The sequence below is a fragment of the Tursiops truncatus genome, chromosome 5 (assembly GCF_011762595.2).
Source record: "Tursiops truncatus isolate mTurTru1 chromosome 5, mTurTru1.mat.Y, whole genome shotgun sequence".
NCBI lineage: Eukaryota > Metazoa > Chordata > Mammalia > Artiodactyla > Delphinidae > Tursiops > Tursiops truncatus.
The window spans coordinates 20,348,517-20,366,205 of record NC_047038.1 but is presented as its reverse complement, the minus strand read 5'-3'; the positions used below and the strand labels follow the sequence as shown (position 1 = coordinate 20,366,205).

Below are 17,689 nucleotides of genomic sequence, written 5' to 3'. Positions count from 1 at the left end.
AACCAATCATATTGATCAAAGAAATACTATCCTTACAAGCCAATGCAAACCCTTGAAGAATCATATGTGTTCAATTAATTGCATTCATCCTGTAGAGTCATTCTTAGAAATTTCCTACCATCCTGAAGAAAAGAAAATGACCATTCCAAAACGTTAGACACGCAAGGACTTCTCTCTCCACCCAAAAGATCACAATCAGCGAGAATCAAAGAGACGTCTAATGGCTAGACGTTGCACTGCCGTTTTATTTTCTTACTTAGAGAAAAATAGGCAATGCTATCCAGAGGTTGACTGCAAATTACCTAAACTAAGTCTAAAAGGTCACTTTCTTTTTCGGAGACACCCGTTCTGAGCTTATTGATAAAGGAAGTCCTGCAGGGAGAATACCTTTTAGGTGTGTCTCTAAAGAGATAACTGCTAATTTCAGCTCCATCTGGAATTACTGACGAATCATGAAAAAATGCCTTGTCCCGAATTTGCATCTGAAAGAGTTCCTCATCTCGAGTGGGTAACTTCTGGGTCCTGGAGCTGAGTGGTAACAGCAGCCACAGCATACACCAGTGGAGAGGCACCATCCTGGGGCAACAAAAAAGAATTGCTTACATTAATTTTACAGGCAAAACACTTGGGCAAGTTGCGAACTTTCTGAAGGGTTCACACTATTTGGTTTTGACAGAAAGCGCTGTATTATGTATTTTGGATACATGCACATGAGCTTTAAGGCGACTTTCCAGTTCTTTTTTTTCAAAGTATTTCAACAAGTTGACAATGAATTCACCAGAATTTCAGATATTAAAAAGATTTTGAAACAAAAGGACTCTTGGTGCATTGACTTCCTTGGGTATTCAGGGAGAAAAGTTCCCCCTTCATTATGGCAGAAGCCAATATGGTCATTGTAGACATCTCCATACAAATGTCTCAAAGCTTAAACCATAACATAAGTCTCAGAGACCCACTGAGAGCCTGAAAATTACCACTACACAGTTACTTTTCTTCGTCCTTAAAATTTGATTAAGGATCATATATAGAATTATTCTGCAAATCAGATTTTCATAAATCAGAGATTTTAAGAGATTATAAAGTTTAACTTTCTTACAGGATAAGCAATTTGTCTAAAATCCCAAGATGAGTTATTTGCCAGTGTCTAATATTACAGGTTTACCAGACTCTTCAACACAACACTTATATATAAACTTTTACCATATTAAAAAGTGGGCTTGGATTCCCACTTTAAATCAAGAAAGACCACTGGGGACTTCCCTGGTGGTCCGGTGGTTAAGACTCCACGCTTCCAATGCAGGGGGAGAGGGTTCCATCCCTGGTCAGGGAGCTAAAATCCCACATGCCCTGTGGCGGAGCCAAAAAAAAAAAAAAAAAGACCATTGGAAAGTTCTATACGTAGGTCATTTGTCTTAACCTCCAGCAGAGTTATATATTTACCACTTCAGTTTTCATTGAGTTACACTTTGATATTTATCACTGACTTTCATAAAAAATCCTATAAGCAGGGCTTCCCTGGTGGCGCAGTTGTTGAGAGTCCGCCTGCCAATACAGGGGACATGGGTTCGTGCCCCGATGCGGGAAGATCCCGCATGCCGCGGAGCGGCTGGGCCTGTGAGCCATGGCCGCTGAGCCTGCGTGTCCGGAGCCTGTGCTCCACAACGGGAGAGGCCACAACAGTGAGAGGCCCGCGTACCGCAAAAAAATAAAAATAAAATTAAAAATCCTATAAGCAATCATGGATCATTCTCTAGGGCACCTTGCTTTAGGGATTGTTTCAAGGACACCATCTTCTACATGTTTCCCTTTCCCAACAGGAAGACGCAGGTAGGCGAGTTCTTTTCACCTCAAGTGCTAATGAAAGGCTTTGCTTCCTTTGAGGATTTGGTGCCTGTTTTCCTCACAGAAAAAACTAGGTAAGGAGTTGTTTTCCCTTATCTCTTTGACAACATACATCAGGGAATTCAAGCATTAGGGAAATATAGTGTTTTTACGTTGAAGTACTTTAAGTAGTGAGAAAGTCAAATGCAAATATTTGCAATAATTTGAAATGAAGAGAATGCCAGTTTTATTTCTAAATAGTCATTGCTATAGCTATGCGGTCACCTCTACTTAAACCATCACTTGACTTTAAGTTTTCTTTGAGTGCTACCAAAAATAGATTCATACAACTGAAAATATTTTTTTGAAGGGAATAAGCTTTTCTTTCTTCTATGAGAGTTTGAGAAGTAATTTTTCCCAGTGAGCTTGCTCAGAAAGTTCCTTTAACTTACTTTTTCAAAATTTGCTTTCTGCCATGTGCTCTGCAATTTTCCATATAAATATCCGCAGTAATTAGGAGTTACTATGTGCAAAACACGGTGCGAAGCTGCATTTATATTCACAATAACCTTGTGAAGTAGGTGCTATTCTTATATAAGTATAAACCTCCTTTAACATAAGCAGAGAAAGGATATAAACCCAAGTGAATCTGACTGCAGAGCCCAAACATTTATTTCCCATCCTATTTCTCAATTGTATTGCCATTGAATGAGAGTTTGACTGAGAGCTAAGAAACTTGACTTTTTAGTTTCAGCTGCTAACTAGAAGTGTCATCTTAGGCAATTCACTTAAAATTCTGGACCTCAATTTTATGAAGGGTTTGGATGGATGATCTCTAAACTCTGAAAACAAATGATGATTCTGAGACTGAACACTGAAATCCTCTTCCCAAATAGCTAGCAGTTTAGGAATAAGAACAGGCCTCCTTGAGTTTCATTAAATAACCTGTCCCTCAGATATCCAGGTGATTGTCAAGGTGGAATCCAAGGAAAGCTGGGGATGTAAACGAGAGGTCATGGGAGTTACTAAAAGCAAACAAAGGTTATATCTACAAAAGATGGCTGGGGGGATCAAATATCAAAGCTCAGTGAACCTATTCAAAACAAATAGGGACATGGTGGAGTAGACCGAATGGGATCACCACTCACGACCCTCAGTCCCTCTCCTCTGATGCCCTTCATCCTGCAGCCAACAGAAACGGAAAATCTGAATAGAATTTGATATGCCGCCCCTATAAAGAAATACTTATTATTTCAGCATAATAAAACACACTCAGTTTACTTTGTAGTAGCATCTCTGAAAGTTTGCCTCCTGAGAGCAGAAGAGGCCAGATAATAAAATATGTCTCTTTAGAAAGGGTTAGAATTTGGCTTTCCATATTTATTAGGAACTTAGAGCAAACATGCCATGGCAGCACTTGAGTGTGAGATACTTGGGCGTATTTGCCCTAGAACCGCTCAAGGGCAGCCTTCTCCCACGAGCCCCATATTTGCCCGCAAAGCTGTCAATTGCACAGTACCACAGCTGAACAGGACAAGCTGCCCAATGCCCCTGGGTATTTGGGATATTTAGGTCAGCCCCAGAGTTAGACAGCTAGCATGTTATGACTGGTGGGAATTTTCCCAGCATCCTCAGCTGCCTGTGGGAGGAACTTTCTCTTTATTACATCAGCTAATAAGCAGAGATGAATTTTGAGTTAATAACAATATTAATAAATTTGTTGTGTATGTGCTGCATGCCAGGCACTCTTCTAAGTGCTTCATGTCTATTATCTCATGAATGCCAGCAACAAGCCTATGATGTAGGCCCTATTATTTATCTCATCTCATCTCAAGAATGATCAAACTGAGGCTTGGACACATAAGAACACATAGTGAATACAATATGATATGAGAAATATAAGCTATCAGGAGTGTGGTAAATATGATTATTACATATTCCCCCAGGTCAGCTAGTTAGCCATGTAATATTTAGTAAAGTGAACAACTTCAGATGATAGGATTATGCAGAGTAAGTGTTAAAAAGACAATACTCCATGGGTTTCTGTGCTTGGTTGTGCATATGTGGGGAGCACAAGAACTGACTGCCTTTGTTCCAGATTATCTTTTCAAGGATGTTTGTATAGTAAACAGCCTTGGAAGATAAAGCTTCTGGAGCAAAGAGCAGGCGTGATTGTTACCCATTACAAAAATCTGGGTTCCCTAAGCTCAGGGCTGCTCTCTTATAATAAACGCCACTATATGGGCTGATGCCATCAGGCCCTCTTTCAATCATCCTACGAGAATTGGGGGGTCAGGCAGTGGGAGAAAATGCTGCTGCTGTGGATCTGTGGCTCCTGCTATTGCTGCGTAATAAAGTCCTTTGTCGCCGACCCAGGAGTCTCATGCCATCTAGCATCCATGAAACTACGGCAGGCTAACTTGTTAGCTTGCAAGGAGGGTAAAATTTCATACTCTTCACAGTTATTGACACTAAGATTTTACTTGTTAAATTATTTTACTGGCTTATTGACTTCACACTGGCTCAGGTAGACATTTTTATTTAGATAATCACCAATAGGGAATAGACTAAACTATCTTTTGCTTTCTTTAAAAAAAAAAAAATCGTATATCCTCAACTAAAGTTCTATCAGGTCACACTTTCCGTTTCTGAAACAATTTTAGCTATTTAAATTGCCACATCAACTATGGGCAAAACAGATACTTTTCAGAAAAGTGTTTAAAATGAGTATGATCCCTTTTCTTTTTATTGTATCTACAGGAGAAGATGGGTGTTAACTGAACTTATTGTGGTAACCATCTCACAATGTATGTAAATCAAACCACCAGGATGTATGTCTTAAACTTATACAGTGATGTATGTCAATTATTTTTCAATAAAACTGGAAAAAATTAGTATGATTCCCCAAACACAGGACTTTATATTCTGTAGGATTATTGTTTTCAAAATGTTATCTAATAACATCCATGTATTGCTGGGGAAAAACATACTCCGTTTTTAGGGAAGCCTAATAATTTGTTCAATTTGATCAGGTTACAGGCAGCATTTTTTTAACAAGATGTACTTAAAAGAAGCATTGAATATAGCTAATCAAAAAACGATTATGCAGACATATTGTGCATGTTTTCACAATTTATATTCACTTATTCAAATTTAAAGCTTTATGTAAGTATTGTTTAAAGGATGGAATTTTACAGATTTTTTTCCCTACCAAAAAAAATGTTCTCTCTTAGACATTCAGCTTAAGAATTAGTCACTTTTAAATAAACAACTGAAAATACATTCTGCTTAAGAATAAGCCTTGGGTAATCCAGTCTATAAGAACAGACTTTTCTTCTAAGATTACAAAAGTGCCCTCTAATGGCATAACTTTTCCTCTCATTTCTTTTTGTTACTTCTAGGTATCTAGAGCTTATCTAGGTTTAAAGTTTAAAGTAAATAACGTTTCTTAGAATTTCTCATTCAGCATTATTACTTCTGTCATGGACATCTTGTGGATAATCTAGGAAATGTGTTTGCACAGCAAGAAATCTTGCTATCTTTCTACAGTCAAGGGTCTAGTTCCAACAGAAGTAGAAAGTTGCTAGGATAGTTCCAAATATTTTTATTTTACTAGGCAGATCAATCAACTTGGTTGCACAATGATTTTCAGCCCAGAAAAACTAGGTGGTGTTATTCTATTACTGAGAAGATTGACTTTGTTTCGATTGAAAAGTTCTGGTGAATCGTGTTCATAGATGCTAATCTAAAACTCTGAGATTGTTCATATTGTCAGAGGCCTTCCCCATATTCGAACATTCCTTCCTATCCTACCAAAACAGAAATGAGAAAACAAAAATGACCTAATGATTTGATATACCTCAAACTTTAATCTAGATTACTGGGAATCCAGATTATTGGAGATATGAGGTAGTTTTAACCTTTGGAATGCCAATGTGTCCTGGATTAAAAGGAGAAATTGTTTTGAAATATAATTGTCCAATGAGATTAACAATGTATTCTATACCTGGAAAGGTAGAGACAGGTTTGGGCACTGAAAAGTAAATAACTTTAAATATTATTAAAGTTTATTAGTTTAACTAATAAACTAAACTATTATTAGTTTAGACTACACACACACACACACACACACACACACACACACACACACACAGAGATATCTAAATTCAAGCTATTTAGATACACTATATGAATCCAATTAGTTGATGTTAGAGTAAAGGTACATGAGCAATGGTTCTAAAAGAACCTTTTAAATATGCAATTTTATTTTTATATTTGCTGCCCCCTCTCTGGCGAGCGAGTGAACACTACAGCTCTAGAAGGGTGGAGGGGAGCTGCTTTTGAATGTTTGAGGGCTGTGATGACTGGAGCTGCTTCTCCCATTTGCCTCCTTCCCTGCTGGGCTCTCTGCTGCCCTACCCCACAGAGAGAACGCGGAGCGTGGACCGCAGTGGGTGAATTGAAGATCAGTTTTAAACAAAATGCCAATGTAGAGATATAAAGCATTTGTATTGTCCCAGAATGGGTAGGGAGTAGAGCAGCTAATGGGTAACTGAAAACACATAAATAATTCTAAGACTTTATTTTCAGCATTAACATGACCTTTTTTAAAAAAATTTATTTGTTTAATTTATTTTTATTTTTGGCTGCGTTGGGTCTTCGTTGCTACGCCGTGGGCTTTCTCTAGTTGCGGCGAGCGGGGGCTACTCTTCATTGTGGTGCACGGGCTTCTCATTGCGGTGGCTTCTCTTGTTGTGGAGCACGGGCTCTAGGTACGCGGGCTTCAGTAGCTGTGGCACTTGGGCTCAGTAGTTGTGGCTCGCGGGCTTAGTTGCTCTGCAGCACGTGGGATCTTCCCGGACCAGGGCTCGAATCCGTGTCCCCTGAATTGGCAGGTGGATTCTTAACCACTGTGCCACTAGGGAAGCCCCCAATTTTATTCTACGTGGCTTTTAAACAGTCAAACTGACCTGGCACAACCTTTTCCCACAAACCTGTGGAAATGCTTGAGAATTGTAAAATGGTCAAATGGTATGCAAGAAAAAAAATTAAAGGGGCCTGGAATAATTTATCAGTGTACCAACTAACCACCCAGGATGACCTCTATCACCACAAAAAAACCACAATAGGCCTAAAAGCAAATAAAACTTTCCCCAGGGAGTCAGCAGCAGCTCTACTACCGTCATTTTGCAAAAGTTATCTTCAGTTACATAGTCAACTTATCATCTTGGTTAATCCACTGATTCACTTAGTGAAAATAAAAATTTATTATTTGAGGGCTTCCCTGGTGGCGCAGTGGTTGAGAGTCCGCCTGCCGATGCAGGGGACATGGGTTCGTGCCCCGGTCCGGGAGGATCCCACATGCCGCGGAGCGGCTGGGCCCGTGAGCCATGGCCGCTGAGCCTGCGCGTCCAGAGCCTGTGCTCTGCAGCGGGAGAGGCCACAACAGTGAGAGGCCCGCGTATCGCAAGAAAAAAAAAAAATTATTATTTGAAACTGTGTAAACAATGAGAGTAAGTAAATAAATCTGGTTAATTTTTTTTTTACTTTGAAATAGGTATTCAATGAATTTAACCACAAATCCTAATTGAGAACCTTGTCTTAAGAGTAGTGAATATTTCAAACCATTAAAATGCTTGCGTTTAATATTTATAGACTGCTGTTTAGTTACATCATTTCACTAATCTAAGAAATTTGCAAGGCTGGTAAATAAAAAGTTCTTTAAGGTTTTCATGGAACTTCCAAGGCTCTGTGAATAGAAGATGTCATATAAATTAAGGCATTGCAACCTTTCTCAGTTCTGTAGATTTCTCAGAACAGCAGCCGGCAGCTCTACCTACCTGTGAGTTATATGATCAAAGCAAATTCCTCCATCCCTTTACCACCAACCACCAAGATTCTGCAAATTCCTTGTAGAACATGTGAACGTATTTGTAAAAAATGTCATCGAGCTCCTATAGACATTACATGGTATAAAACTTAATAATCAGATTCATCAGGATAAACAGGCCACACATAGCATACAATTAAAAAGAAAATTCATAGAGTCATTAAAATGCACTTAAAAACTATCCAATGCGCCCAATCATGTGTAGGCCACAAACATGAAATGAACTTACAATGACCAAAAAGAAGGATGGGGCGTTCTGAATTTACTTGAGACAAATGCATCTGGAATAAATAAAATCTAATGTTTAATTACAGAGAGTGGAAAGTGCATGATTATAATTTAGTGAGGATAATTTCAAGGAATGGTCTGCCGCAGAGATTTCTGTTATTTTCTTTTCCTTTTTAAGTGCAAATATTTAGTCTTTTAACTTCTATTTTTAAACTCAAGGGCATTTGTTTTTGTTTGAATCATCCATGCCACATCTGATAATAAATCTGAAGCATCTGATCTAGCTGTAAAGAAAAAAAAAAAAAACGTAGCCTTGGTCGGGGGGGATGGCCCCCGTGCCTGCCAGGATGTGATCTGTGAGCAAGGAGAGGTGGCGGGGTCGGGGGGCGGGGGCGGGGGGGTCTGTCTGTGCACTTGACGCAGTAGAATGTCCAGCCTGGACCTACAGATTCCCTCAAGGCAGAAAAAAGTGAAAAAAGCTGAATTCCCAGAAGTCGTTTTGTTCTGCCGTCTTTTGCAAACAATGAAAATGTTAACTGAAATTAGTTGGTTGTTCCTATAAATATACAAGTAGCCTCTACTATGGTTGCAAATTTGAGGGAAATAGAGCATTCTGTGGTTTGGTATGTTTCCATATTTGAAAAGGGTGAAAGAAGCAGGTAGAAGTCAAGGGCTTCTGGTCTGCTCTAAGGAGTGGTTTCCTGCCCGTGCTGGGTGAGCTGCAATATTTCTAACGCCTATAGCCCAACAGAGCAGAACCAGCCTTGGGCACAGAACACATAGGCTAAAGCTCTCTAAATGCAGGCTGTCATTACAGAGTGGAATGATTATTAAGGGTTTTAGAGTTCATTATGTCAATAATCTATGGATTAGGGACCTTCACAGGCATTTCAGCTGCAATGATTCCAACCTCCTCTACCACTTCTCTAAATGATTGCCAACTTTCATTCTGGAAGGAAATTAAATTAGTATGAAAAAGCAATGTAAAATTAAAACATGCCAAAGATCTGAATACAGTTTCCATTCTGTCATCTCCTTCCCTCTGATCCTCATGGTGTGCAGTTCACAGCAGGGCCAAGGCTAGGGCACTCTAATTTTAAAAGATGGCCAAGCCTACATAATAAGAACAGCTTGAAAGAGGATAAGGTTTGAAAGGAAGTGACCCTGTATTCCTACCATAATTAATGCCAATGGAAAGAATCATGAACAATAGAGATGGCCAAAATAAATGTACTAGAGATAGAGAGTAGTCTTTGATTCAGGAAGCCACACTCATTTTACTAAAGGAAGGAGCAGATCTCCTAAAATGCATCTGTTAGTTAGGTGATTCGAAGATATGATAAATTCAAAAGCAATTTAGAAGATAATGCAAAATAAAGCTGGAACAAGATACTGAATATCCTCCTCCTCTCCAAATTTCCTCTGTAGGTGCAATTGAGATACCTGGGCTCATTTCCACTGTCTTGGGAGAAGCTAATGATTCCTGGAATAATGAAAGCCCCTAAGGGAGGAGGAATATGCTCGCTTGCTTTTCTTACTTTAGTTTGGCAACTAAGCCTTATTTCCTGTTGATCTGCAACAAAATGGAAATGACTTCCTGTGCAATGTTCTCCAAAGCAGTTAAGAAACGACACACGCCATCCGCAACAGAAACGTAGCTAAGATGGAACGTGGCAATGTACCAGCAGCATCTAACAGCAGCACATGTCAGCCTCAAAAGTGAATCGTCATGGTCAGCAGAGTCCCTGCTGTGTAAAACACGCCAAAAATACACTGAGAGTACAACAATACTGAATACACAGCCATACCGTCCCACTCTCTACCATCGAGTCAAGCGGACATTAATCATGCATAAAAGTGCCCTCCAGCATGAGCTAACGCATACCAAGAGGAAAAGGGTAGTTGAGATAATAAGTGCTTAGCAGGGTTGGAGTGAAGAGTCACCGAGAGCTGGTGAGGACAGAATGGGAATCAGAGTGGAAGTAGGATGAAGGGAGAAGAATGAACTAGATTTGGGGAAGGGAGATGGAGGTGGGGAGGTCAGGGAGTTGAGGCAGAGAAGTAGAACTGCATCAGTAAACAAATGTCATCTGAGCCCCCTCCATGTGCTGGACACAGAACGGCGTGCCAGTTAACACAAGACATACTCTCCTCTTGAGGTGTTTATGGTCTAGCAAGAAGTAAGGAAGAAAATATTCTTAGGAGAGAGATCAGCAGGGAACTGCATTCTGAAGAGGGTCCTTAAAATTTCACATCATGTCCCTAAGATCACAGAGAAAGACCGCAGAGGCAAGGACAAATATTTCATCAGGACAAGCTACTTTTTCGAAGATCACCGTTCTTTTCCACACAAAGTCTCCCGCCACCCCCAAGGTCAAGAAGCATGGTTCAGTGGAAAAATCACAGACTGAGAGTCAAGACACTTCCACTGCAGGCAGGAGAGCTATTCATGTTGATGGCTTGTTGGCCCAGGTGTTCTCCAGGGTACCCTGTAGCTGTGAGCCCCTGAGTCTAGGGTTAGTTCAGCCTGTTTCTCACAAAAGCTGGTAGCACAGGGCAGAAACTAAGTTCCTCAAGGACACGATGCAACTTGGGTTCCTCTGTATCTAATTCTAAGATGAGAAATAACAGGTTAAGGACAGAAGTAAAGAAAAATCAACCTACCTTTACGGAAACATGTCCATCCATTTCATGTATTGAATGGTTGCTGTTGTAGGTTAACCTTGAGAAAGGGTTTCCACAGCCATGGTAACACTACAGAAGAATATTAATGTGAAATTCTACTGGCAAGTAAACCCAATTCTACTTTCTTGGAAATAATCATTAAAACACTGGAGGTGAGTTGTTGTAGACCTCCTGGAGGTTGGGACTATAGTATATGAATTATAGATTTGATACTTTTACAGTTATTTTATTCAAGAAGGGAACTTTTCAGTAAGATACTCCATAGATTTCTTAGGATACCAAAAACTAAATATGGTCAAAAGAGCTAAAAGTCAAGAGAATAAGAATTTTCCAAGCACTGACTCCATATTCTAAACTGAACTGGGTGACATAAGGGCTCAAAAGAAATATCCTAGGAATTTATAATCTACTCATAAAGACAAAAGTTACACAACCCAGACACCAGAGTCCAATCATGTCCGTATCACTCATTCACTATTTTATTACTTAACATATATGTAATGGGTCCTTGCTACACGCAAGGCCCTCTTCTGGGGCCAGGGATGACCTCATGAATCCATGTTCTCATGGGGGTGACAGCAAGACACAGATACATAGGTCAGAAAGCACTATTGGCTGGTAGTCATTGCTATGCAGAGAATTAAAAGATGCCTGTGTGAAAGATAGTGTGGTGAGGACCACTCTAGATGGTATATTTAGAGAAGATTTCTTGGAGAAAATGACATTTACTCTGAGATATGAAGGAAAGGAAGCAGTGAAACAAATGGCAGGGAAAAGAGCATTCCTGCAGAGAAACAGCATTCCTGCAGAGAAACAGCATTCCTGCAGAGAAACAGCAGGTGTGAAGGCCCTAAGTTGGCAGTAGGCCTGGGGCACTATGGAGAGGAAAGGCTATCAGTGTGGAACAGAGTGGAGGTCAAAGGGCAGATCACACACAGCCGTGCAGACCATATGAAGGAGTTAGGATTCTATCCTGAGTGTGATGGAAGGCCCTTTAAGCAGGCCAGGACCGTGATCTGGTCCATGGTTTTTCGGTGTAACTCTGTCTACTGTGTAGAAAATGGGTTTTAGGGAAGGGATCATTGTCAAAGCAAAAACCAAGCTCATCTCTGTAAAAGCAGAAAGATCAGATGAAGGCAAAGCTACTACAGTTGTCCACGGTAGACATGCTGATGGCTTAAACCTCGTGGCAGAGATGGACAGTAGTGAAGAGATTGGGAATATGTTTTACAGGCAGGGCCACCAGAATGTGCAGGTAAGTTGGAGGTAAGAAGTGAGGAAAAGAGAGGAATCGAAGATAACACCTTGATTATAGTAACACAGGTACAATAAAATGACAAAACCTAAGTAATGAAGAGATGGAAGAAAACAGAGGGAAATGAGATGAGTCAAGCAGAATTTCCAGCTGGCATCAAATAATTTTTGAGTTGCTGGCCATCTTGATGCAGTTTTTGAAAGCTAATTCTTATACTGGATAAAGTATTAGAAAAGAGGAGAAAAGAGGAAGGTGTTCTCTTCGTGTTATGACAAACATAAAGGAGCGCAGGCCAAGGTGGGAAGTAGCAGGAGTTCAGTTGTTAGGGTGGGAAATGGGATCCGCCGGATACAGGGAAGGTGGTGAGACATACTGGGGAAAGGCAACACACACACACACACACACACACACACACACACACACACACACACACCAGTAGTTGCTTCAAAGGAAAGGATGCATGAGGTCAACTATTTTGTCAAAATTTCTGGTAAGGGGTTGTTTGTGGTAAGTGCGCAGGAAACGAAGAAAGACAGATACAGAAGTTATGAAGAAAATTTGACAAGAAACCATTGCCATTTGGCATATATGATCAGACCCCTTTATAAGCTATGTCCCAATGGATAGGCTAGATAAAACTTATGAACTTTCTGATGAAGCCACACCTGCCAAATGTCACGTAGCAGAGGCTCCCAGGCACTTTTCTGGCAAGCAGCACCATGAGAGGAATCCCAAGACAGAGGGATAATATGACAAGGAGGCTGACGACACAGGCGTGGGCAAGGGAGAGGCAGGCCGTGAGCTCACCAACAGGCAGGAAAAAGCAGCAGAGAAAGCAAAGATGTGACCTCGGCAGGGTCATTAGGACAGACGCCAGGCTCTGAAAGATAAGAGTCTAAGGGAGAAAAATTAGCAATCATTTCAGATATTTTGTAATACACAAATTAAGTGTTCACTAAATATTGATTGACCGATGGGCCAAACTGAATAATCACTACATCTTCTGAAATGAGACCATTACTGGTTTTGTGTGTTAGTGACACCAAGGATAAAACTAAAAGACAAAAGCAAAATACTGTAGCAGGAACAAAAGATTCTAAAAAGTGATCAAGCTCATCACTCATCCATCAGCAACAACCCTGACTATTTATGTCCTTTCCATCTATCTCAGGGCAGACGTACTACCTTCTCAAAGGAACTTCAAAATCTAAAAGGCTTTTTTAGTTCTATTTACCCTACTAACAAAATCAGGTACTTAAATTATTCAAGTTCAAAGATAGTCCTGTTCTCAGGACAAACCTGGTTTTAAAACTTGCTTTGGGGGCTTCCCTGGTGGCAGAGTGGTTAAGAATCCACCTGCCAATGCAGGGGACACGGGTTAGAGCCCTGGTCCGGAAAGATCCCACATGCTGCGGAGCAACTAAGCCTGTGTGCCACAACTACTGAGCCTGCACTCTAGAGTCCATGAGCCACAACTACTGAGCCCATGTGCCACAACTACTGAATCCCGCCCACCTAGAGCCTGTGCTCCGCAACAAGAGAAGCCACGGCAATGAGAAGCCCGCGCACCGCAACGAAGAGTAGCCCCCGCTCGCCGCAACTAGAGAAAGCCCACGCGCAGCAACAAAGACCCAACGTAGCCAAATATAAATAAATAAAATAAATAAATTAAAAAGAAAAAAACTTGCTTTGGTAGTTCTGCCAGCTATGTCTGCTGAACACATGGGCTGCATCTTCCATAAGTTTTGATCAAAGAAATGTTTTATAACAGAGCTTCTAGTGATGTAATAAAAAGCGGTACTCATCCACAAGGCAATGAGAACAGAAAGTTTTTTTAGGACAGCAAGCATGATGGAAATGCAGATCTCATTGGCTGATCCAACAAACAGTTTGGGGCACTTACTCTGTACCAGGCACCGCTTGATATCTAGAAATACAGTAGTGAACAAGATGTGTGCATGAGGTTCTCATGCTTGCAAAGCTTACGCTTCGGCGGGTAAGAGAGAGATGATGAATAAGTAAATAACCACACATACTGATTCCAGAGAGCAGTAGCACCATGACGAAAATGAAACTGGTGACGAGGCTGGAGGGGAGCCACAGAGAGGGGCAAGCTGGGGGGACAGCGCGATTCTAGGCTGAGTGGTCAGGGAGGACCTCTCTGAGGAAGTGACATTTCAGCAGGGACTTGAATGGAGAAAATAAGCCATGGCGAGACACAGAACGTTGGGACTAGAAGGGATCTTTTACAGATGAGGAAACTGAGGAAGACAGAGGGGAAGGACCTACTTCATCTCCTGGGCTTCACATCCGGGAATCTGCCTCACCTGTGCATTAACTTCAACCCTGAGCACCCAAGAGGCTTTGCCTCCACACTGGCAAGCCTTGGGGACCAGAAGACAGGCACTGAGGACCGTGACAATCACATCAGGTGGGGGACAACTGGCCAATGTTAAACCCAGGGTGTGCTAGGAAGGGTGACACCAAATATTGTTAAGGCCCCTTAGCAGATAAAAGAGGGATTGAAGCCCTCTGGCTAGCCCAGCTAGTCTCAGTGGTTGGCACGGCATTATAGGGAAGGACATTGGGACTCAGTAAAATAAGGATTTATCTGATAAAGCCATTAAACTGAAGGGCGAAGGCGCAGTTTAAAAAGGAGGAGGTGTTCTGACAGAGGAAGGATGCTGCCTGACTTTCCCCAGGGAGATTCTTAATAGGATTGCAGCCGGGTGGTGTTTACTTAGATGGTCTGTTATCTGAGCTCTCTCTGTACACCGTCAGTAAATGAGCTAGTGTTTATTAAGTGCCTATTGTAAGTTCCCTGGGGACATCAGAGGCGGATAAGGCAGAATCACAGTCCTCCGGCGAAACCAGAGACTTTGATTCTTCTGTACTTTATCTCACTTGAATTATAGCTATTTTTATATTTTTTCTTGTCCCTAAAAAAAAGCTCTTCACGAGGCTTACATAACATGAATTTACTCAAGAAAGTGCCCCGTAGACCAAGATTACTTTTTTACTCTTTATATCCCCTGCATAGACTTTTTTAGTTCTTGCATAAAATAGGCACTAAATAAATATTTGCTTAATTACACTGTTTTCAAGAAGCTTATAGGAAGAGGAAGGTAATCAGAAATGTCTCCCATCAGAAAAATCCCTAAATGTTCTGAACTGTGCAAGGCAGTTGGGGGTGGTTATTGGCCAAACCCTCAAGGCTGATTGCTAGCTCCAGACCCATCTTCCTTCCTTTCCCAGGCACCCAACACTCAACGGTGTGGAGTGGCTCAAGGCTGGCCTCGCCAAGCCAGACTCAGGAGTCAGGCTCGAATCTGAACCTGGGTTCCTTCCTCTGTCGAAACCCCTGGGTACCACTGCCACTGTGGGCAGATGAAGTAAGCAGAACTGCTCTGAGCCTTGGTTTCCATGTTTGTTGTCTGAAAGGGCACAGTAGCTCCTGGTGAGGCTGCTGAAGGGCTACCTTGACATCAGTGCACATCAGTATTACCTCAGCAGCCCGGTCCTGCCAGCAGCTAAACTAGAACCTCAACGTTATCTGATATTTTGATCCCCGTGTCCCGTTACCCATCAAGTCCTTATGATCTCCCTGCTGCATCTTCTCTCAAAGTTGCTCTGTCTCCTCTAACCAAACGGCCAACGCCTCAAATTGTCCACTTACTGCATCTCCCCTGACTGTTCTCATACTCATTTCCTGCATCTTTGCTCAATCGTGCCGCACAGCACTGTACTGTCCCCTTTCTAAATGGAATCTGTTTCACTCTTCTGCTTAAAAAAAGTCAGAGGCTTCCCATGAAGTACAGAATGAAGGGCATGCATGCGAGGTCCTTTAGGCCCCTCCTCACTCTACAAACTCACTTCCTACAACTTCCCCGCACTCTGCTCACATTCCCAGCTCGCGGAGGAGCTGCCACCTCCTTTGCCAGGATACCACTGCCCCCTCTCTGGTGGCAAAATCCCACTCATTCTTCAAGACGCCAGCATCTACAGCCACAGAGAAATTTAGTTGTGCACTAAATTCCACGCTCATACTTCTATTGCAAACCATTTTGTTCCACGCTCATACTTCTATTGCAAACCATTTTGAATTCTCTGTACGTATTCTTGACACCCCCCCCAGGGTGGCAAGGACACATGCTCTCTCTCTACAACAGTGATATGCTGATCACGGAACCCAACCCCTAGCAGATGCCCATGATGTTTCATGAGTGTGTAACGAATAAAGGGAAATGAAAATAATAAAATTGACTGTTGTTGCTGATTTATGGAATCTGCTTCACAAGAGATAATACAAGCTAAATAGGAAATAAGTTACGGATGCTTTTGACAATTTTATGGGCACTAAACTTATAATAGTTACTGTGTGAAACCTAAAAAGTTGGGAAGAATATCTTTAATATTTTGAGGTGGACATCACAGACATCTGCTGGTGTGGCTGCCACAGACAGATGGTGTGTGCTAGGCAGTGCCGGGACTTCGTATAAGGATGCATTTCTTTTGCCCTTAAGAACACAAGAATGTCCTGGTAAGAATAACATAGTGCATTACTCAGGAGGGCCTCTGTCTTCTGTAAACACGTAAAATATGTTTGGTTGGGATACATTCTGATCAGAGAATAGGAGTGGTACAGACTAGTGCTTCTGAAACCTTATTATGCACACAAATCACCCAGCCTCCCTGGTAAAATGCAGACTCTGATTCCAAAGGTCTGGGGTGGGCCCTGAGACTCATCCTTTCGAACAAGCTCCCTGGAGATGCAGGTGCTGATATTTCAGGGACGGTACTTTGAGTAGCTCTGACTCTTCCAATCCTATTAATCCGGTAAGATCAGCACTATGATTTTCATCTCCAAGATTTTCATTGTTTGAACTTTCTGATTTCTAATTTTCATTCATTACCAAAGTTTAACATTTTAAACATCTATTTAGGGAGAAGCATGGGTGAAATAGAGGTTGTCCACATCCTCTCTTCCTCTTACCTTGAGAACTATTATTATATCCACACAATTTCACAGCTTTCTCTTTTCTCTACCTCCTTTAAATTAAAAAAAAGAATGACAGGCAGGTTTATTGCCTTTGGGGAATATGTCTAGGTTCATCTTAAAGCCCAATAATGGACAAGTGGACCATTTACCATTTGGGAAATTGTGAGAAGGTTCAAAGTTATTCCAAAGTTTCTAATTTGTTCATATAGTGATACATACTGGAGTTGGCAAATACAGTCCTAGTAAATAAATGCTATCAAGAAGAAATTATTTATTATTACCATAGAATAATAAATATCATAGACTAGGAAGGGGTGTGGTTCCATGGACCCAATCCCATATTTTCCCAAATATCTGATGGTCCTAAAGCTTTACTCCTTCCTCTCCCCTGGCAGTTGTTTTGATATGACAGCATTAGAGCTTGTCTGCTACCAAAGAGGATTTAAAGGGGTCTCCGGTGCCAAAGCCCAGGACAAGATCAAAACAGCGATTTAGAAATAACTGTACTCACGATAACGTAATCGAAAGAGAGATGAGTGAGCTAGATATACCAGGGACCTTAAAGAGTCAAAATGGTTTAACCCTAGATTATTCTTATTTCCAGAAAAAAGGAGGGCATGCGAGTATGTTGTTCTTGTAAAAAGAAATAAGTTAAAGTTTTCAAACTGTTTGGCCTTAAAATCCAAGGCCAAAAACAAACTATAACCTTAGAGCCATGTCTTTGGACAGATGAGGTAATATTCTCCAAGGACACTGGTTCCTGACAATTTAGTAATTTAGAGATTCTCTCCTGTCTTTCTCTGTCTCACCC

At 41.3% G+C, this 17,689-nt stretch overlaps 1 protein-coding gene across 2 annotated transcripts in view; it reads right to left on the bottom strand.

Annotated features, from left to right (window-relative positions):
- NDNF (neuron derived neurotrophic factor) overlaps positions 1-17,689 on the bottom strand; it is a 45,234-nt gene that overhangs the window by 16,159 nt on the left and 11,386 nt on the right. The window contains exon 2 of one of the 2 annotated variants that reach the window (XM_033856724.2): positions 388-576. In XM_033856724.2, the coding sequence (XP_033712615.1) occupies positions 388-575 (188 nt within the window). In that variant the 5' untranslated portion in view covers position 576. Of the gene's footprint in view, positions 1-387; positions 577-17,689 lie in introns of those variants that run through there. The other variant, XM_073804888.1, reaches the window with a different exon arrangement.